The sequence below is a fragment of the Chinchilla lanigera genome, unplaced genomic scaffold, assembly GCF_000276665.1.
Source record: "Chinchilla lanigera isolate Chin_1 unplaced genomic scaffold, ChiLan1.0 scaffold00113, whole genome shotgun sequence".
Taxonomy (NCBI): domain Eukaryota; kingdom Metazoa; phylum Chordata; class Mammalia; order Rodentia; family Chinchillidae; genus Chinchilla; species Chinchilla lanigera.
In genome coordinates, this window is record NW_004955514.1 from 3,083,259 (window position 1) to 3,105,436 (window position 22,178).

The window sequence follows — 22,178 nt, forward strand, 5'->3', positions numbered from 1 at the left end:
CTGCCCATGCTTTACCTATCCATGCATCCATCCATGCACCCCTTCACCCTTTCTTCCTTCTGTTCATCTGACACACACCACACGTCCACTGCATCCCACTCACCCCTCCAGGTTCTCATGAGAGCTGAGCGTCTTGGAGAAGCTGAAGCGCTTTCCCAAATGGACACACCATGGCCACAGGCCCTGCCTGGCCCCCGTTTCCCTCTGTGCAGGGAGCTTCCCTGCACAGCGGTACCCACCTGCACCCATGATGAGGCCTGGGGCAGTGTCTTTGGTGTGCACGGTGCCTGACACGTAGGGGTTGTCCGCCCAGCGCAGGTGCAGGTGCAGGTGGCAGTCAGGCTGTGAGGAGAAGGTGGGGTCAGTGCAAGGGAGGAGGGCCTGCAGGAAATCCAGGCCTGGGGCCGGGCCCTCCCAGGATGTCTGGGGCAAGGCAGGGCCAGGGGTGCTGCAGAGGGGAGGACAGAGCTCCAGGGGCGGGAGTGAGGTTGGCTGCCAGGTGAAGGCAGGAAGGACAAGGACGGCCTCCGCGGGGCTGTGTCCAGTGGCCTGGGCTGGGGTGGGGCACCAGCTAGGCACCCAGAAGGCTGGCAGTCAGTCAGTGCTCTAGATGAGCATGCCCTGCCGCATCTGAGGAGGGGCCTCTGCCTGGCCGCAGCTGCTCTGAAGGAAGGCCCGCACCTGGGTCCCAGAAAGGTGACTTTGCAATGTGAACCTCCGTGCGGGGCTGGGCTGGGGATGTGATTCCTGGGGCCTACAAGCCCGGCTCCCATCCCTCCATCACGCCAGGGCGGGGGTACACTCAGTGGTGAGCGCTTGCCTAGCTGCATGGGGCTCTGGGTCCCTCCCCGGCACTGCACAAAAATATAAATAGCCTTTGCCCACTTACACCATCACTGGGGCTTCTTATGTGACCGTAGGTGCCTAGGGACCAGAGGATGGCTGTGGGACACCTCATCCCCCTCATCCGAGGGAGACAGGTAAGCAAGGCCTGCTGGAGCCACAGGGGACCTGCCCTGGCAATCCCCCGAGCAGCTGTGTGGCCTTAGGACAGTGCCTAGTCTTTCTGAGCCTCAGTTTCTTACTCTGTGAGATGGGCGATGACCCCTGCTGTACAGGGTTGTGGCTGACACCACATAGTGGGGCAGAGTTAGGGTCCAGCCTACCTTGAGACTGCTCAACGGCCTGCTTAAGAAAGGTAAATGTTTTGCTTGCCCTCCTTTAAATGTACTTTCTAGGAAAACCTCTACTTTAGAAACACCCTAAAATCAGACACCCAAAGATCTCGATCCTTTAGGAGGTGCTGCCAATTTTCTGGACACCTTGGACCTCAGTTTCCTCATCTGCAAAGTGGAATTTGTGGTGCGTGCTCCCCACATCTGTGGGGGGTTATTCTGGAACCCCCAACCAGCATGTCTCTCCCTCCGTGTTTCTGTGACACTTTCTTCCGGCTGTGCCCGAGCATGTTTCCTACAGCTATCCTAATGTAGAAATGTAACCATGTGAGCCAGGCATGGTGGCAGACGCTTGTAATCCCAGCACCGGGGAGGCTGAGGCAGAAGGATCACCTCAAATTTGAGGCCAGCCTGGGCAACACTGTGAGATCAAGGCTCTCAGTGCCGGCCCCAGGGTTCACAGAACATCCTAGCGGCAGCACAGTTGTACGCTCATGAGGAACGTCGGAAGAGAACCCCACACAGACAGGAATCAGGTGGCTGGGCGGGTTAGGGCTGGGGTCAGCGATCTGGGGTGATGGGGAGAGAGCTGATAGCAAGCGGCCAGCATTTGTTTGGGGTGAAAAAGTGGTGTAAATGGACTGTGGTGACGGCTGCATGGCTGTGAAGATGCTGAATGCCACCGTGATGTCCCTTCACCGGGGACACCGTGGCTCCCGAGCGATTTGTCAGGAAAGCTGTTAGACCCCAGGTGACAGAGTAGGCTGAGAGAGGCTGCAAGCTTGCCAGAGAGACTTCTGAAGACAACTGGGGAGAGGCCTGGTGTCCCCCCTGCGGCAGCCTGGGGGCCCTCAGGCCAAAGATGGCAGGACCCCTGGCACAGGACTGTGTCACTGTGTCACCCTGTTCAGAACTGAGTGGGGACAAAGTAGTGCCCTGGGGACACATGAGATACTCAGATGTCTCCCCTGGGCTCTCACGACCAGGATTCCTGACCTGTGAGGAGTCCTCACCAACCCTTGCCCACAGATGGGCTGGACCCCGAGCAGGGCACGGGGGTGCTCCCTCCCACCTGAGGCAGGGCGGGGCCTCTGCTCAGGGCAGCTCCGCCCAGGAGTCTCAGCTGGATGTGGCATAAAGCCTCCACAGAAGGGGCCGGGTGCCAACGTGGCACGGCGGTTTGTGCCCTCGGTTTGCTGGAGGCCAGGGGCTGCCCTTTTTGGTCCCTCTCCTGCCCCATGTGCTTAGCGCCTGCGTTCCCTTCCATGTGTGCAGTAGGCAGAGTGGAGGCAGAGGTGCTGCACTGTGGGACAGCCGTCCCATCCCCTCCCGGGCCCAGTCAGAGCAGGCTGTCCTGGTGGCCAGGCACTGTTTGAGCCAGAGGAGAACAACAGCCCAGGACCCAGGTGCCCAGCTGTGCCTGCTGACCCCCGCCCCCCCACCTGAGCACACGGTGGTTTGCACATCTGATGGCAGAGACGCGGGTTCCACACGGCTCCCGGAGGTGAGCCTGGTGCGTCAGGCTTGGCGGGCTTGGAGGCAGGTGGTGGCCTCCGAAACCCAAGGCTGCCCCTTCTGCACTCAGAAGCTGATAGGTGCTCTGCAGAAGTGCCCAGCAGAGCCTTGAGATATCAGCAGGCTGGAGGGCCAGGGCCACACACCAGCCACCCGGAGGCCGCACACCATCCACTCCTGTGGATCTGAGAGACCTGGCCAGCCCCCCAGCGCAGGGCCTTGACTCTGGCTCTGGGGAACCCTTTCCCATGGCTGTGTGTGAGGCTAAAACAGACCTGATCCTGCCGGTCTGTCAGCAAAGCTGTCGCCGAGGGAGACACCCACACCAAGCCGCTGAAGGGGCTGGAGAAGACGGGACCCAGGAGGACGGGAGCAGAGGGCCCGAGGACGTGGCACGGCAGGCCCCAGGGGGCACTCTGTGTGCTGAGGGACGGCCCAGGAAGCTGTTGGTGCAGTTTCCAGCCTTGCGTGCATGCCTGCGCATACGTGGAGGATGGAGGCCTACACTAGGCCTTCCTTCCCCTTGCCTACTTCCTGTCCTCCCCAAGTATTCCATCCTGAGCAGGGATCACCCTCAGGTCGAGAAATCAGCCCTCTAGGGCAGCTTCTCCTGACCACAGAACACCTGGTACCACCACGACGGAGCCCTGGGAACCGTGCCTGTCCCGTCCTGTCCTGTCCTGTCCTGAGTTTTCCCGCCTCTGGACGATGCCACAGCCCCTCGGGTGGGAGGCCCAGCCACCCCACTGCGGTGCTTGAGGAGCCTTCCTGGTGCCCACTGTCTTCCTGAGCTCCGTCGGGCGCCCTGTACGCCTGCCTGGGGTGGTACCTTCGCTAGTTCGCTCCGACTCTTATTATTTTAAGGCTGGAATATAAATCTCGCCAAGGTTATCTCCTCACTGAGCCGCATAATTGCAGACAAGAATCTATTCTTGGGAGGAACTTGCTCTGACAGATTAATACGGCTTAACTCTGCCCACAATGGTGCAGAAAGTCAGCCCTTTCACAGCAGCTCTGGGCTCCGGGGCAGTCTCCAAAGGGCGGGTAATTAACCCCCATGCCTTGGGCAGGTGTTGGGAGGCCCGGTCCAGCCAGCTTCCCACCCAGGAAGGGGTCTCTCGGGCAGAGCTCAGTCAGAGACCAGGCCGGGTTCCGAGTGCTCACTGCTCCTAGGCTCAGGACGAGGGGGGAGCTGGTTCCCCGCAATGGTCCCCATCAGACGGCACCTGCAGGCCCAGGCTTGCGGGCTGGGGCCGGGCCTTTGTCCCCCATCCCCTGGGTGCCAGGCAGAGCCCACGGAGGTTTTCTGAATGCTTCCTGATGCGGCCTGAGAGCATGGCGAAGGACCCGGCGCTCACCACGCTGGTGAGGATGGGCTGGAGGCGGATTCCCGAAAAATAGGAACTGTGGTTCTTTCTGTCTTGCACATGAGGAAACTGAGGCAGAGCAGTGGGTGGGTTCAGGGGTCCCCCGAGTGTGGCCTCTGTGCCCTGAGCAGGGCTCAGGGATGACGGGGGCAGTGAGCACCCCCACGGTAGGCGAGGTATGGCCCCACGGGGGCAAGGGACAGCGACACATGAGAAGCCTGGCCAGTCTTGGGGTCACTCAGTCTGCCTATCCCTGGCCCCTGATGGTCACTGAGTGTCACCCCAAGCCGGGGCAGGGACAGCCAGGAGCCCTCAGTGCTGCCTCCATCTTCAACCAGCGACTCCTAGGCCACCTGGGCCCACAGCCATCCTGGACTCAGGAGTCCTAGCTAGCTTGAGACCCCTCCCCCAGATAGCCAGAGGACTCGGACACCCGCATGCACACGGAAGGGCACCTGGTGAGCGGGGCCAGCTGTGGCGCTGGGGGGCTTGGCCGCCACACGTGACCGTGCCAAGGGCCCCAGCTGTTGACAGAGAACACCGCTCTCTGCCGCTCCTTCCCGCAACACGTGTTGTCCAGGCCCTGACACTGGGCAGCGGCAGGGTGCAGATGTCCCTGCAGCGGGCTTAGAAGTGACCTGCCTGGCCCCGCCTGCCCTCTTGCTCCTCTGCTAGCATCGGGGTACACATCAGGTCACCGGAGGAGGTGGCACAGCGTGCAGACGCCCACCTGGGCAGTGACTCCACACAGGCAGACAGGCCGGCCCAAGACAGCAGGGCTGCCAGCTGGGCCTGAAGGCCTGCGTCCTTTATCCCAGAGCTTTGTAGCTGTGCTGGCCACACACCCTTTCCACACCCCCACCCGTGCCGTGTACACGCAGCCGGGTCAGCTGGGGAGTACTCACCGGCTGGCAGTTGGTCGGCTTCCCGTTCATGTCACTGCTGGGCGGACTCAGGAAGTCCCAGTCACGGCCCTTGTTGTAGGTGATGAGTGTCATCACCTTCCCATCAACCTTCCGGTTCGCCAGAAAGACCCCTTTCACCCCTCTGACCTGGGACAGAGCACAGAAGGACCGTGAGCTGCTCCTGGGGCTCTCCGGGGAGCTCCCAGGGCTCCACATGTACCATTCCTGAGACACCAAGCCGTTGCCAGGACCTCTGGTCACGCATGGTGAGGACAGCCCTGGTCCCCTGAGTTCCTGTGCCTCGGGGCCATACTGTTCTAACCCCACACCCCACTAGAAGACACCCCTACCCCCTAGCCCTGGACCAGTGTCATGGCTTCCAGGCCTGCCCCAGCGACATGCGTAGCTCAGTCTCCTGATCCAGGGAGCAGGTCTGCTCCATGCACAGCTCCATCCCCCTCTGCTGCTCCATCTCCCTGGGATCCTACTAAGCTCATAGAGGTGACCCACATGTCCAGGGCATTTGCAAAGACAAACAACTCCATCTGGGAAACCCTGATGGTCCCAAGACGAGCTCCTCAGCAAGTCCTTATTGCATGGACGATGTAGACCCACATTTAGTGAGACACATATGCATGGCGGGACCAGGCTCAGGAAGCCCTGGTTTCTCCACAGTTGGAGGGCAGAGGCTGCCTCTGCTCCTCCGTACACCATGTGCTATTGTTTCTCAAAAGTGCTTCAGGAAACTGAGGCCCCGAGGCTTCTGTGATTTACGCAGAGTCCTCTAGCCAGAGGTCATGACTGCAGGCACCAGGCTTAGTGTGTGGCATCTTGGATGTGTCTCACAACGCCAGGAGGCTGGTGGACTTCCCATGTTCCACGTGCAGGTATGCAAATGCATGGCTCATGGGTAGAACACTGCCATTAGTAGTGTCATTGTAGATGGGCAGATGAACAGATGGATGGATAGATGAAAAGATGGGTAGATGAATGGATGGATACATGGCAGATAGACGAATGATGGGTGGATTGTCAGACAAATGAATGAGCAGATGGATGGATAGATGGACATATGGGTGGGTAGATGGATGAGCACATGTATGGATAGACAGGTGAGTTGATAGATGAAGGGATGGATGGATGGACAGACAGATGGATGGATGGATAGATGAATAGATAGATGGATGGATGAATAGATGGGTGGATGGATGGATGGATAGAGAGATGGATGGATGGATAGAGGGATGGATGGGTGGATGGATGGATGGATGGATGGATGGACAAATGTATAGAGGGATGGACGGGTGGATTGACAGATGAATAGATGGGTGGGTGGATGAATGGACGGATAGATAGATGGATGGTGTATTTCTTTCCTGTTGTTACTGTTCCAAGTTATCACAGATTCAGTGGTCAACACCACACATGCACTGTTTTATAGTTTTGGATGTCAGCAGGTCTCAGCTCTGGAGGAAGGGAGTGTGCTCCTCTTTGGAGGCTCCAGGGAGGACCATGTCATCACTTCTGCCAGCTTGTGGGGGCTGCCCCTGTCCTCTGGCTCCCAGACCTCCTCCTTCCTCTCCCAAACCAGCAACACTGGTTCTCTCTGCTGTCACAGCTTTTTTTCTGACCCTCTTCTGCCTCCCTCTCCCACTCTGGAGGACCTTGGTGACCCTGTCGGCCCATTTAGAAAATCCGTGACTTTCTCACCTGGTAACTGCTGGCCTCGATTCTATCTGCAGCCACCCTTCCCCTCTGTGTGTCATGTGTCACACACACCACTTCTGAGCATCAGGAAGTGGATACCTTGGGGGCAATATTCAACCCAGACAGTGCACCCTCGGACCTCCAAAGCTGCACATGAGTCCTTCATGCAAATACCTGTAGCCCACCCCCGGGTCCCGGAAGGTCTCACCCCATGACAGCATTCATTCAAAGTCAAAAACGTCCCATCAGAACTTCCCATCAGGCTAAGAGTTCCAAATCTCCTCTGCTAAGCCAAGTGAGGGAGCTCCAGGTATAAGCCAGCGGTGCCCCCCTGACTCTAGAAGACCTGCTTCCACAGTGCAAGGGTGGAACAGGCTCTAGGTAATTGTTAGAGACATCCCCAGTGTCCCAGCAGCAGCAGCAGCTGCTTCCGGCCTATACACTGGCGGGTCTGACAGCCTTGGTCCCCTGTGCCCCAAACCGGTGGGCTTCTTCCACCATCACATCCTCAAATGCTCGGCGGATGTCCTTGATGTGACACAGCCTCTCCCCCACCCGCCCCAGGTGACCCTATCTCTACTTTGTGGCTTCTGCTGCAGTCACCAGGGGGAAATCACGTGCCCAGTTACTTCTAGGAGGCTTCCAGGTGATTAGGGGTTCAGACCTTTCTGCGGTGTCTCCTGAACGTGACCGGCATACCTTGTGCCCTTCCTCCAGCCCCCCTTTTCTGACGTGAGTCTCCCTGCTGTGCCTCCCCGAGGGCCTAGGGGGACTAGTGCCCCTCATGGGTGAGCCCGGGTTCCTCCTGAACAGTTCTTCCCCATGTCTCCCCCGGCCCAGTTTACTGCAGAATCCAGGCCACACCAGGTGCACCTCCGGGTCCACCGCACGTGAGCTCTGCTCTGCAGATAACCGTGGGGCGTTTGTCTCCCCCTCTCTGGCCAGGACCCCGCTTTCCCAGCAGCAAGCTTCTGCGCCCCTCCAGCGCTGAATTTCAGGCCCATTTTTCTAAGAATCCATCCAAAGAAATCTGGGGTTTTTCAGCCTCTGCCAATTTTAAAGTCAACTGCACCTGTACAGAATGTTATAGCAGCCCCTTCCTTCCGAGTGCCCACACTACAGCTGCTAGAACAATTCAACTCGTCAGGAGCCCAGCGGCCTAAACAGCATGAGTCTGTCTTCCTGGAGCTCTGTGGGAGCCCAGCATGTTCCCACAGCAAAGACCTCGGAGTTATAGGCCGGTCCCTCTGGAGGCTCTGGGGAGAGTCCCTACCCCGACTTCCCTGTCCACACCTCCCCGATCCTTTCTCTGCCTCCTTCCACTCCCCAGACCCTGAGATCACGCTGGGCCCAGACGTCTCCCTAGGGCCAAGTGTCCCCTATGTGGGTCCCACAGACTGGGCAGCCTGAAGCAGACCCTCTTCCAGAGCCTGGCGGTCCCTGGTGGTCCCAGCCTGTGGCTGCAGGGCCCCGGCCCCCCTGGACCCAAGGCTTCCTCTTCCGCGTCCTATCAGGACCCTGAGCTCCGCGCTGGGGATACCTGGGGGAGTCGGGATGATCCCTGCTGAGTCTGCTCCTTGACTACAGTTGCAAACATGGGCGGGGGGGGTCACTTGGCAACATCCAGGTGAGGATGGGGACATCTCTTTCGGAGGCCACCATTCAAACCCCTTTCACAGCTGTCTCCCAGCTGTGGCCACAGCTGCTCAGGGCACGGGACAAGACTGTGACGCCCCTGAGTGCCCTTCCTAAGCCAAGCTCCAGCACAGACGGGACCTCGAACCTGTGGTACCCAGCCCGGCAGGGGCTTCACAGCCAGCCTTCCGAGGTGGTGCTCTCCAGCGACATCTGCCACAGAACATCTTTCCTGATCTGCGCTGAGCACAGTCACCGTGACTGTCACAGTACCGGCCACGTGCCCTGGACCCCACGTGCCACGTGTAGCTGCCACACCCGCCCTTGCTATGGGAATCCCTAGTCTCAGGCAGGCAAGCGCCGTGAAAACCCTGGGGCCACAGACGCTGGTCTGTGTGCAGGCCAGGTGAGGCCCTTGAGTCCTCACAGCAGCTCCAAGAGGCAGGCGCTGCACAGAGAGGTTACTAACCTGCCTAGGGACACACAGCAAGGACACCGGAGCTTGGAGAGGAACCCCGGTGAGTGAAGTCCAGAGTTGCACTTGTCACCACCAAGGTCCTTGTTAGGTGCAGTTCAGAGAGGCCAAACCCTGCTGAGGGCACAGCCGGGGGGCAGCCTGCCCCAGCCGCCCCAGCCGCATGGACTTCCTACAGCCTCCCTCGCAGTTGCTGGTGGCCCCTGTGCCCCTCGCTGGCTGCCTGCCTGGCCACCTCTGCTTGGCTGTCACTCGGGTTTGCAGCCGCTGCTGGGAAGCCCTCCCTGGCTCCCCCGGGCTGTGTACCCGGGTGCCTCACACTGACTCAGAGCTGCCGCCGAGGGGTCTGCCCTCCATGGAGGGGAGGTGGCCTGTGTGTGTCCCTGTGTGCGCTGTGACATCGTGTCACACATCCCTGCGGACAGAGCAGTCTGTGTGCCTCACCCTCCGTCACTGCACCCCTCAGGCAGCAGCCAGGACTTGGAAGGCCCTGCTTGGTGGCACTCAGGACAGCCTGCAGGACCAGGGAGGGCCGCCTGCAAAGGGCCTCTGGCTCCCCTCTCTGGATTAGCCTTCTTCCCGCTCTGAGCGTGTTTCCCAAGCTCATGTGGTTTACAGGGACAGACAGCAGGGAGGTCAGAGCTCAGGACAGGGCCAGGCAGGGGGCACGTGCAGGGCCCACCTCGAGAATGTCGATGACCACGCTCTCCTCGGCCTGCCGCGAGCTGCGCACGTCCTCCAGCACCAGCGCGTAGCGCACGCCGCGCGGGTCTGACTGGTACAGGTTGTAGGTGTCTGTCTGGTACCACTCCTGCACCGCCACGAACACCTGGTTCTCATCCGTGCTGATCACCTGCAGGTCCTGGGGACATGGGGTGGCGTCAGGACGGCTGGTGGTGTGGGGCCCCCTTTGCTCTCTGATTAAAATCGCACTGACTCCCCAAATCCGCTTGGCGATCGTGGGTGGGGAGAGCTGCTCCCTGAGCCTCCACGTGCGCACCTCTAACATGGCCCAAGGAGACACCCCCACCCCAGGCAATCTCCTCTGCCCTGGCTGGGACCCAGGAGCCCCTCCAAGCTCCCCCTTGATCAGGGGACTGGTGGTTGGGGCTGGCTCACCCCATCCCCAGGGCCACCTGAGCTAGTGGGTTCCTTCAGCACCTGTTTATCAAGCACCTGCTGCATGCCGGGCACTGTCCTGCTCACAGGGCGCAGAGCCAACACCAGCCCCACGCCTGGGAGTGCACGGCCACAGCGAGGCGCTCTATGAGGTTGACTCCTCAGGCTTCACGCCGGAGATGTCCCCAGTGCCCTGCCCCACGAGCTGCTGAGGGCTGTCGCACGCGGGCCCTGGCCACACTGGTCGGGGAGGGCTTCCCAGAGGAGGCGAGCTTCGGAGGTGAAGGGCAGGAAAGGAGCCACCCAGGGCGGGTTCCCAGCCTCAGTTTCCCCTTCTGGGAACAAGTGGGTGAGGCAGCCCCTGCCTGAGCTCAGCTCAGTGGTCCCAAGGGGCTTTCTGGGAAAGGAATGGGACCCTGCGAAGCACCAACCTTGCACCCTGCAGACCGGGACCCCAGGGTACCCGGCTTAGGGCAGGATGGCCTGAGGAGCGGAGGGCTGCAGGGCCCGGGGCTCCTGTCGAGGAGGGGGACGGTGGGGTAGTGGGAGCCGCTGCTCCTGCCTGCCACCTCCTCTCCCACCCCGACTCAGAGCCCCGGGCCCCTGTGTTGTGCTGGTCTCAGCCCTGAGCAGGCCTCAGCATGGGACAGAGGGCCCGGGGTAAGAAATGACACCGCTTTGCACCTGTGGGGCAGCCAGCGCTCCGCAAGTCTCCACGTGCCCAGTGCAGGCAGGGCTCACCTCCGCCCGGGCACACCTGGCGAACGAGTGCACAACCTGGGCTCTGCACCAGGCAATGCTTCTGGGATGGGGGACCCGGAACAGACGTCTGCAGGGCCTCCAGAGAGCCCCGACGTTCACCTTTAAGGCTGTGCACATTCAGGCTTTGTCCCAAGTGCGACTCAGCTCTTTTGCCTGGCGGGGTCCGAGCCTGCCCGTTCGCATTATACGGCCAGCGTTTTCCTCAGCCATGAAAAGTATTTATCAGCACCGCTTTATTGGCCGCCTACCGAGATGTTTGTGCCTTGCTGCGTTTCACGGAAGAGTTTCCCTGCTGGTAACCCTTCAGCCTGCCCCCCATTCCTTCGAGCTAGTTCCCGGACAGAGATCCCTGCCCCTTTGTTATTTCCTGCACACGCACTCTAACAAGGGAATCTGCCTTATTGGAGATCAGGAACATTTTTAAAGTGCTTCTTGCCTGATGTTACGTTGCTATCTTGAAAGTTGTTATTAAGTCTTCCCCACCACCAGAGTTAGGGCTGCTTTTCTTTACATTTCCCATGATTGAGATGGGCTCTTTAATATCCTTGCTGATCAGAGCCAGGCATCATGACACATATCTGTAATCCCAGCACTTCGGGAGGCTGAGGCAGGAGGACCTCAAGTTTGGGCCCATCCCAGCCAACATAGCAACTTAGGGACACCCTGTCTCAAAATACACAAATGTCTGGGGGTGTAGCTCAGTGTGAAGGCCCTGGGTTCAATCCTAACCCTGCTAAATAAATAAATAAATATCCTTCCTGAGCAGACAGTTATAAAATCTAGGGAATTTTTTCATAAAATCCATCTCCTATCTTCTTCAATTTTTTTAAAGAAAGGAAATAAACTTTTCTTAGTCTCTCCCCGGGGGAGGCACAGTGACTTTCTGAATCCCCCTTGAACATGTGGCTATTTTTGAATACCTTCATCTTTAAGTATCCTGCGTCCAAAAGGGGAAACAGGGGCTAAAAGGGAGGGGACAGACCACAGCCCTTGAAACCCTCTGGAACGAGCTTCAGATGGCAGTGGCTCTGCCAGTCAGCCTGCGGATGAGGTCTTGGCGCCTACCCCAGCTGTACCAACTGTGCAAATGGTAGCAGGAACCCCAGACATTCGCCTGCCATGAGGCGAGGAGGGGGCAGGTAGCTCCAAGCTAAGAGCTGAAGTCCTGCAAATGCGCTCTGCTACCCCGTCCCCGCCTAGCCGGAGGTGGAAGTGGCAGTGCAGGCCTCAGGACAGAGCAGGGCTGCAGAGGGGCTGGGACGCTCGCTCTGGGCTCCCTGCGCCGTCCTCTCCCCAGGCCTCCTGCCCTCCTCCCTTCCTACGTGGTACGGATTTTATTTGTACTTTGAATAAATTTATGACAAACACAAGAATATTTTACTTTAAAGCAGAATTGCACTTATCTTGTTCTCATGGATGCTTTTCATATGACTCATAGTTACTTGGATTTTCCTCCTCCTTTTTTATAGCTTTGGAAACTCTTTTCTCTATTAGAGAAGCTGGAATTTTTTGTATTTAAAAAAAAAAAAACCATCGCAAGTGAACAAGTCAAGCAAAGGGTCTGGACACATAAAAGCTGCATGCTCTTTACAGCCGTTACAGAAGGGTGGATTAGGACAGCAGGGCAGAGTCATTTGCACGGTTTGCTGCAGAAGGAAATGGGAAACAAGATAAAACACAGAGCTTGGCCAGGCCAGGTCAGAGCCGGTCCACCCGACTTGCAGGGAACCACAGAGCTGCACGCGGATCCATGTCCTTTGTCCAGAGTGTTCTGGGACTTCAGCTTGGGAAGCAACACCCAAAGGCACAGATATACCCAGGCTGCCCGGTCCCAAGGGCGGGAATGCGGAACAACCCCGGGGCCTGAGCTGAGCCTGCCTCTGCAGCTCTCTCGTCCCGCTGCCCAGGGAAGCTCTGTGGTCAGTGATGGGAGCTCTCAGGCCCTTCTAGAGGATTCCCTGTGACACAGGGGTGCCTGCTTAGACCTCGGCGACCTACAGTGGCATGGGCAGGCGGTGGCCAGGGCCGAGGCTAGGGTAGGAGCGGGCCTTGGGGGCGAGGCCCCTGCTACCACGGTCACTCAGGTCTACAGATGTGGTCCAGTTCTAGTAAACTAAGAAAGCCAAAGGAAAAAAGACAGGGTGGTTTGTGGGGAGGAAATAGGCAGGAGCTACAAATTCACCATAAAACAACCAAATCTGATTAGGAAATTCAATTAGCCTGCGCTGCGTGTGCGGACGGGAAACGCGGACCTCTCAGCTGGCAGAGTCTCGGTGTGGTGTCCTCGGGCTCCAAGGACGCAGCCCGGCTCAAGGTCACGGGGTTGTGACCTCAGCCACTGCTTCTCAGAACTCCCTGGGGAATAGCCTGAGTGCCAGTAGGGACAGCGGGCAGTGGAGTGCGGGTGCAGGGTGGGTCTGCTCCTTCTAGGGACAGCCTTTGACATGAGGACTGACGTCCCTGGCCCCCAGGACACCCAGTGCCACTACCTGAAATGAAACTGTGGGCTTTTAACCTGCTTCTGAAACCCCGCCTGGAGTTCATCTGTTAAACCTGCTCCTTCCCTCCCATTTTTTCCTTTATTTTCCAAAGAGATGTTTAGCAAGGGGCTCACGGACTTTCCCTATCTCCAGCTCAGCAGAGGTCTCCACCCTGGCAGTAGCTCTGGAGCCCCACGTTGTTACGATCTGCACCCCCAGCTAGCAGGCCTGTGGCCCCCTGCCCCACCCTCCCCAGCTCTCTGCCCCAGGGCTTTTGCTCAGCACTGCCTTTGCCCTGGCTTCCTCCTTGGTCTTCCCACACTTTCTCTTCCCAGCCTGGGCAAGGTGCCCAGAGAGGCCTTCCCTGGGTGCCTGCCCTAAATCAGCTGTAGACACACACACATGTGCACACACGTGTAACACGTACACATGATGCATTCACACAAATCCTCCATCACTCCCCATCTCTGCCCGTATGCAGATCACGACTGGTGAGGACTTCACGCACAGGTCCAGCTCCCTGCTCTCGGTCCAGTGCCCGGCTGAGCCCCACAGTGGGAAGCCAGAGTCTGCTCGGGCTGCTGCTCTCCCGGCCCTGCTCCTCTCGGGATCTGTGGAGTCTGGGGCTCAGGCTGACTCCAAACGGGGCCTGGCACAGAGGCCTGCCACGCCCTGGGGCGACGGCATGGCCAGCCTGGGGCCTGCTCTCAGCTCTGATTCCTGCCTGGCCACTCGGCATCCCTGAGCCTGGCCACTGCCTCCGTAACCCGGGAACATGAAAGGACAGGGGTCAGGAGCTGGCTCTTCTCGCCCTCCACAGGAAGGACGCAAGGGTGCCTGAGAGGCTGCCACGTGCCAGGCGGCTGGATACAGAGGTGATCGGAGCAGAGCCCCTGCCCCGTGGCAGAGGAGACATGGAGAGAGATTCAGAGGTGGAGATCCCCCAGACCCTGGGCTTGGGGAAGGAGAAGGGAGCAGGGATCTCAGAGCCGCTCATCAGCCCGCTGATGAGCTCAGACCAAACCTTCAACTGCACCCCAAATTTGGAGGTGTGAAACCCTCAGCATCGAGCTCATCGGGCGTGAGCTCCCCTCCCTGGCCATGCCCACCAGGATTGGGTCCTGTCAAAGAGATCATCGACGCTGTTGCACTCGGTCCTGCTCCGTCCTTTGTTTAGGACTCCGAGAACCCAGGCAGAGGCTTCGGGGACAGAGTGGCTGCAGGTAGTGCAGTCTCAGGTGTTTCCAGCTACCTTGACCTGCGGCCCGGGCACCTGTGACCCTGCGTTGACCACCCGCAAGGCAAGGCAGCCTCGGATGGGACCCAGGGCAGGGGTGGGGACACTCTCACCTTTGGCAGTGCGTACTTGGGCAGCTTCATCAGGACGAAATCACTGCGACGATAAGAGACGTAGTATTTGGTCCGGTTTGTTGAGGTTGTCTAGCAGGAGGACAGAAACATTTTTAAGGGGATTGCTTTCTTGTCAAGCCAGATTCTCATGAACAAAAACTATACATTATATTCAGCTGATGAAAATGCCCTTTTACTTTGCTTGTACTCGTTCCACCCAAAATGGACAGACTCTTATTTATCCTTCAAACCCCCACACCAAATGTCCCTTCTCTGGGAAGCTAGAACTAACCTCTTTCCCCATGCTCCCCCAACACCTTGTTTCTCTACATCTGAGCTATGGAACAAGGGGGAGAAAGTTCCATTTCCCGGAACTTCTCTTAAAAAGGGTAGCTTGTTCCACACCGAGTTGGGGAGGAAGACAGCCGCTGCTGTGTCCCAGGCACCCAAAGTGGCCGCCAGACCCCTCGGCATGAAAAACGAGACAGGAGCCATCGAGCACCATGTGGCCAGCACCTGCCAGGCTCGGACAAGGAGGGGTGGCTCTGCACAGTGGCTCTGCAGGGCAGGCCCCGCCAGCGGACCTTGGGGTGCTGGGACTGCTGATGGCCTCCCAGGGGGCTCCCCCTGCCCAACCCAGGCGGTGTCACCAAACATCAGTTTCAGAGAAGGTCACAGTCACTCTCCAAACCCACACTCACCCAGACCCCGCCCTGGCCTCTGCCATCTGCCCCGTGTCACTGCCCACCCCGTCCCTCCTCCACGGGACTAGCACATCCGGTGACCGAGTCCCAGTGCCGCTCCCAGGGCCACACCGGCCTGCTAACCACCCCACCCCCCAACAGCATGCTTTCCTCACCCCGTGACCAGGCTCACAAGCCCAGGAGCCCAGCAACACAGCCAGCTGCTCCCAGCACCCTGGGCTGAGGGGCTGTGGACAGGACAGGTGGTCACAGGGTCTGTAACCCACACGGGCAGTGTGTGCACCTGGGGCACGGAGCCTGGCGCCGGAACAGAGGAGCAGCATGAGGGGGTGCCCAGCTGTGCCCTGAGAGGGCGCATGGTCCCAGGGGAGGGGAGGGCGGCCTGGAGGAGCAAGGCTGGCCGGGAGGGAGGAGCAGAGGCGTTGGGGGTTGGGAGGCGGGGTGGGGGAGCTCCTGTGGGGCTGTGATCCCCTCCAGTTCCACCCTACCTCCAGGGCAGCCCCGGGCACAGGGCACAGAGGAGGCTGCGGAGTCCGAGGGCCTCTGACCCGGGACATGGGGCTAAACTCCTCACGGGGGGGATGATCGGGATTTCTGAACTGGCTCCATGCAGTACCGCTAAGGTGGAACCCATGGTCCTGAGGGCTCTGGGACCTGGGAGCAGGGTCTGTCACTGGTCACTGGGTTGTGGTGGCAGCTCAGGGCACTGACCAGAGACAGCCCTGATGGGTCCCAGCATCACCAGGGAATCACAGAGGGGGAAAGGGTTTGGGTGGGCCCTAGGGTGGGGCGTTCCCAGGCAGCCAGAGGCGTCCCTGGTGGCGTTCTGGTACCTGGGGCCCCAGGGGAGCCTGCAGCTGCTGCACGTGAGGGCAGGCAGCCTCGACCAGCCAAGTGGCACTTGAAGATAAAGTAGCCATTTTATCGATCCTCTCCCCAATGCCTCTATTTCCCTGGAGGCTCGGACGCCACGTCGCCATCGCAAGCTCACCTTGAGGAAGACATAGTTGTCCTGCACGGTCAGGGAGCCGTGGTCAATGGGGCCGGGGAACGGGGCCGCGAGCGTCCTGTCGGAGCAGTTGTGGATCTGGCAGGTGACATAGCGAAGGCCTGCGGAGACAGCGGCGGCCACACGGTGTGGGATGGCAGCACCGGTCTCGCCCTGGAGGACGGTGGCAGGGAGCCGCCGGGGCTACCGAGTCCCAGGTCCTCCGCACCCTGCCCTGGGGTTGGTTTGTGGGTTTGGATATAAGAGGCCTGGCTCCCAGTGACACCAGCCGCCTGCCTACGGGTGGGAGACGCCGGGGAGCAGCCTTTGAACCCCCAGGGAGGTGGCAGCACGCTGGGGACCAGCGCTCGTCCCAGAAGGAAGGGGCAGGGTGACAGCAGGCACTTCACAGAGCCCCACCCACACGGCCTGCCCTCTGCAGGCTCCTGCCCAAAGTGGGCACAGGCGGGTGCCCCCGAGCAGGTGGCCTGTGTTCTTGTCTCCTTTTCTCACATTTATGGTCCAGCAAATACAGCACCTGCTGTGCTAGGCCCCTGCTGGCTGCTCTGGGTGCTACGCTGAGTTTATGAGGAGCCCAAGCCTGGAGCTCCTCAGCAGCCAAAGCAGGGACCTCGCGGAGCCCGGAGAAGCCTGCGCTGGGTCCACAGCCCGGCACAGGGACCAGGGACGCGGCCGCAGGCCCAGAGGCAGCGCCGTGCAGGGGGGTGTGTGGGGGCCCAGGGCTCAGGCGGGGGAGTGGGTCCCCAGTCCCCAAGCCACACACGCCTCCACCGCAGTGCTCAGCCTGGGTCCTCTGTGGACTGCGCACCTTTTCACCACCCCACAGCGGGACAGCTCAGACACGGGGTACAGGGCGGGAGCAGGTGCAGGGGCCGGGCCACCGTCAAGTCCCCCGCCACGCCCCCCTTCCCTCCCAGCGGCCTTGCACAGCCCCCGGGCCAGGGGCACCTTGTTTCCCAAGGAGGTTTGGCCTGGGCAGAGAGAGCTCAGAGCCGGTTCGGACTGTCAGGCACAGGCAGTCACTCGCCCGTTCACCGGCTCACGGGTCCTCTGACCACGCATCCCCACTCACTCTCACGCAGGCTTCCCTCCGCCGCCCATCTGGCCATCCCTGCTTCCCACCCCACCAGGGTGCCACTGTCCCCGCTCGCTGTGGCTGGACAGACAGACAGAGGCAGGTGGAAGGCATCTGCAGTGTTATCAGGCCAGGCAGAAGGCTGCGAGCAGGCGGAGAGGAGGCCGGCAGGCCCCCAGGGTGAGGAGGGCGGGGAGCCCCTCTGGCCATCACAAGGGGTCGTTTTGCTTGTGGGAGCTGGAGACATTCCCCACCATGCGCCCCAACCCTCCCTCCCCAGGACGGGGCAGCTGGGCTCCCTCAGCGGGGGCTCACACCCTCTTCCTCCCGGTGCTGGCCAGGATGGCACGGCCACCGCCACCCACTGCTGTCCAGTGCCATGAGCTGCCCTCGGGAGTCGGGGACGTTTGGCTCTGGTGGCAGCTCTGGAGGTGGACAAGGTGCGCAGGGGGCAGGGCTGGCTGTCCTGAGACCACGTGGTCCAGGCCCCAGGCCCTCTCCGAGCTCCACTCTCCTGGTTACCAAGATGGGAGCCGCGATGACACCTGGCAGGCTCGGTTTCTTCTGCCCACTTTACAGGGGGCAAAACCAAGGCACTCACCCTGGATCTCACTGAGGCCCCGCACAGCACAGTGGGTCCCGCGGCTGCATCTGTACCATCAGGGCCAGGGCTCCCTCCTGATCCTCTCTGTGCCCTACGCTGGGCTCTGCCTAGACGGCCCTCCCAGAATTTTTCAGGATGGAGGTTTAATCTGTAGTCCTCTAATTTGGATGCTCCAGAACCTCCTATGGCTCCAGAGCGTCCCATGCCCCTCCACAGGCCACAGAGAGCCTTCTCCGTCACACGCATGCAGCCCCTGCCTCCTGAGGGGAAGCCAGGAGCCCCCACGCTGCCTCAGCGCTTGGCAGCCCTTCAGGGCCTGGTGGGCGGGAGACACTCGTGCTCAGGGTCCGGAACAAATTGCCCTCTTAATAGAGTTTTCCACTGGAGTGGAGCTCCTTGACTTGAATTTATCCCCAGTGGGAAACAAGCACATTTAAAATTATGCCACATCATAACACAGCAAGGTCACCGTGCCGGGCCAGCGCCGAGGACAAGAGGGGGATCAAGGGCATGGCAGAGCCACAGCGGGGGCCAGGACATGCGGGGACACCTGCGCCCCCCACTTACCTCCACTGAGGTCCTGGGCCTCCATGTGGACCAAGTCAGGGTCAGCGTCCACCCCAGACACCGCCCTGGAAGAGAAGCCAAGGTTGGGGTGGGCAGCAGGTTGCCGAGGCCTTGCATAGCAGGTCCCCCCGATCCCCAGGGCTCCGGAGGTTGGGGTCTGAGCCACTTTTGCTCCATGGGGCCCAAGGACACAGCCTCCTGGAGCCCGGGGTGGGCAGTTACTTCCTATTCGTCTCTGGAGGCGGGTAGCCCGGGCACCACCCAAACATTGTAGAGGAGCCCAGAGGAGCAAAGCGACCGCCCAAGGCTGCGCAGCCCACCGGGTCCCGGCTTCCAGCTGGGCCCAATCTGAGCCGTCGCCCATCCCCTTTACCTTGGGGCGACTGCTGGTCACCCAGCCATCCCAGGGCACCCATGAGGGATCTGCACTGTCACCGACCCCTCCCCACGGGTGCCCCCTGCAGTCGCCCAGCCCCTCAGCGAGGTGAAGGCTCTGCTGACACTGCACACCCCCATCTCTACCCCGACAGTTTGAAGCAGGCTCTGCCCATGCCTGGGTTGGATGGTTCAGGGTAGGCGGGTGCTGTGTGTACCTCACCCCGCTGGAAACCAGGGGGTGCTGCAGTGTGCCCAAAGCTCTCCTAGGTCCACCTGGCCGCATGCATGGCCTTGTTCACAGGACAGAGGTGGATGCTACCCAGCGGGGTGGTGGCTCCTGCCAGAACACTCCCACTGGGACCTGGCACGCCCTCTCTGCCAGAGCCCCCTCCAGTCCTTGGGTTTGGGGACGGCCTTGGAGGTGTGTGTGGGCTGTGGGAGCTGGGTGGCCGTCCTGACGCCTTGTGATTTCCTGCCCAGACTTTCCTGGACCACATGTAACTGGACGCCACCTGCCTGCCAGGTGCCTCAGCCTCCTGCTGGCCAAGATGCTCCAGAAGTCACAAGTTTTAGAAGCCAGTCCCACTTGCCATCTTGTGTCCCCACCAGCGTCACATGACATTCGTCAGCCACTGGCCAGACCCAGCCTCTGAGGGCCCCTGCCCCGGAACAGGCTGAGCCTCTTTGCTGCTGTCACTGGTCACGTGGCACCGTGGATAGGAGCTTCGCCATCCCATGGCTGACAGCCCCACGGGGACTGAGCTAGTCCCTTTGGTCCCCACCTTGCCTGGAGCCAGACCCACCTGCTCCGCCCCTCTAGGTACCAAAGGGCCCCAGTGGAAATGCGGGTGTGGTGGAGTGGGCAGCCCAAGGGGTGCCTTGGAGTTCACGGGTATCAGAGACCGGGGCACCAGTGCCCACCATCCCAGCCCCGGGCAGGGGAGCTCCACTTCCATGGTGGGCATGGATTCCAGCTCTGGGAGCCAGCAGCTTGGCTCTGTGAGCTCCTGCAGGGCTTCCTGTCCATGCTGCCCCTTCCGCAGAGGATGCACACGGCCAGCACAGCACCCAGGGTCAGACTCCATGGGCACGTAGGGCTGGGCTGCGGTCGTGCTCTGCTACTGGGGAGCTGACACCTGGCCCATCACAGGCCCCTCCTCACTCTTCACTCACTCGTTCACTCACCCATCAGCCACTCATCCACTCACTCACTCACCCACTCATCCATTAGCTCACTTGCTCATTCACTCACTCATCTGCTCACTCATTCATTCATTCATTCGCTCATTCACTCACACACTCACTCACGCACAGTGGCCATGAGACCCTTGGTCGTTGGTATCTGAGGACCACACGCAACTTGCCTATAGCAGCCCAGGGCCCAGACCGCTGCAGGAAACCAACCCTGGTCGGAGGCTTCCGAGTCTGCTGAGGTCCCAACCCCTGGGACCTGGCTTAAAACAGGACCACAGGAGAGGAGGGGCGCCTGTGGCCCTGAGAGAGGGACGCCCAGGAATGCAACAGTGACTCCTGCTTTTGATGCACAGGGCCCTGGGGGCCCTCAGGGTGCCGCGGCCCAAACTGCGGGGACAACCGCCCCCTACTCCACTTCCTCCTCCCGCAGACGGAGCCTCCTTCCGTCCAGTCAGGTGGGGGCCCGGCCAGGGCTGCTGCGTGGGGGCAGCACAGCTGGGGCTGAGTGTTCTGCCTCCCTGAGCCTCTGTTCCACCGCCGCAGGACGGGAAGACAACGAGGCCGCTGTGTGATTCCAGAGAGGCCTGCCCCACGGCCAGCGCCTGTGGGTGGTCAGCGTGCAAGCAGATGGCTATCGGGACTTCATATGGGGCTGCAAGGGGCAGCGGGAGGGCGAGGGTGCTGAAGGCGACAGGTACGGGCGCTCTGCGAGGTGCCCTAATGAGCTTGCCTGCTGCGCTGCTTAACGAGTCTGGCTTGAGACCCAGCGGGGCCCTGGCAATTCCCTCTGTCAGTCCAAGGACAAAGAGCGCCTCGGGAAAGCTGTCAAAACAGCAGCGTTCACCGCGTGCCATGGGGCCCCATCACCGGCTGTCACCACGTTCCAGGCAGATCCTGCGGCCGAGCGGCCAAGCGCAGTACGATTACCTCTCACGCATAACAACTTGAGCGCTTGGGGAAACTTGGGGGAAGAAATTATTTGATTTGCTGGAGATAATAGCATGTTTGAATTATTGCCAATTTCCCTTGCGGCGTTGGTGCGCTGGCTTCTCCGTCTAACCAGAGCAGTTTCTGTGAGGCAAGCGGAGCCGGGATGTCCTGTGGCCTGGCCTGGCACTGTTGCAGCACCGCGGGACTTTGTTCCCTGGGCCCCAGGCCACTTCCTGGCCCTGGTCTCCACTTCCGGGTCTCCACCTCCTCACTTGGCTTTTCCCACTCTTAACAGTTGTGACAAAGCCACTGACGGATGGTGACACTCTGGCCCAAGGAAGGACCTGGGCGCTCCCATGGACAGCCAGGGACAGACAACTATCACTTCTCCTTGGGAGCAGGGGCCACAGAAGCCAGAAGTCAGTACCCAGAGGAGAGATGCCATGGTGTAGAGTTGGAGCTCCTCAAACATCTCATGTGTTTCAGAGGTGGGGCTTTGGGAGCTGGCTAGATCATGGGGTGGGGTCTTCATCAGCGGTTTCATACATGGATGAGCTGATAATTGAAGGTGCCATAGGGCCGGAGCCTTGGTTAGAGGTAGTCACTGGTGTGTGATCTGGAAGGGTGTGTTCTTGTCCCCTGTCCCTCCCTCTTTGCTTCCTAGCTGCCATGATGCGAGTAGATTTCCTCCACCCAGGCCCTTCCACCATGCTGCTTCTGCCTTGGAGTCAGCCCACTACGGACTGAACCCTCCGAAACCATAAGCCAAGTAACCCTCTCTTTCTTTAAACTGTGGGCGCTGGGTATTTTGTTCCAGCTCCCAGGGCGAGCTGACAAAGGTTTTCCTCCGTCCCTGGGACAAAGCAAGAAGCCAGTGTTTTCCATTTCGCATACAGTGACGGATGGAGAGGGAGGAGGGCAGGGGCTGTTTCCATTGTGCTTCTCCACTGGGACAGGTCTGTGGCCAGGACGGAGTGTGGCAGTGTAGGGTGCACAGGAGCTGAGACAGAGCACAGACGTGACAGCATGTATGTGCATGTGGGGGCATGTGTGTACATATGTGTGCACAAGGAAAAGTGATGCATGGGAGGAACATCAGGAGACTGCACATCTCCAAAGGGTGTTGGGTCAAAGAGCAGGCCACGGCCACGCCCGGGGATGGGTGGGGGCTCTGCCCCCCTTGCCTGGGCTCCAGCTCCCTCTCTGCTGCGTGGGACCATGGGCCAG

The 22,178-nt window shown here is 60.2% G+C and overlaps 1 protein-coding gene across 1 annotated transcript in view; it reads right to left on the reverse strand.

The window, feature by feature from the left end:
- Positions 1-22,178, reverse strand: part of Sorcs2 (sortilin-related VPS10 domain containing receptor 2) — a gene marked incomplete at its 5' end in the record, with an annotated part of 336,999 nt that overhangs the window by 30,132 nt on the left and 284,689 nt on the right. Inside the window, 6 exon segments of the mRNA XM_005408856.2 lie at positions 240-342; positions 4,963-5,109; positions 9,462-9,641; positions 14,491-14,580; positions 16,186-16,304; positions 18,450-18,514. Of these exon segments, the coding sequence (XP_005408913.2) occupies positions 240-342; positions 4,963-5,109; positions 9,462-9,641; positions 14,491-14,580; positions 16,186-16,304; positions 18,450-18,514 (704 nt within the window).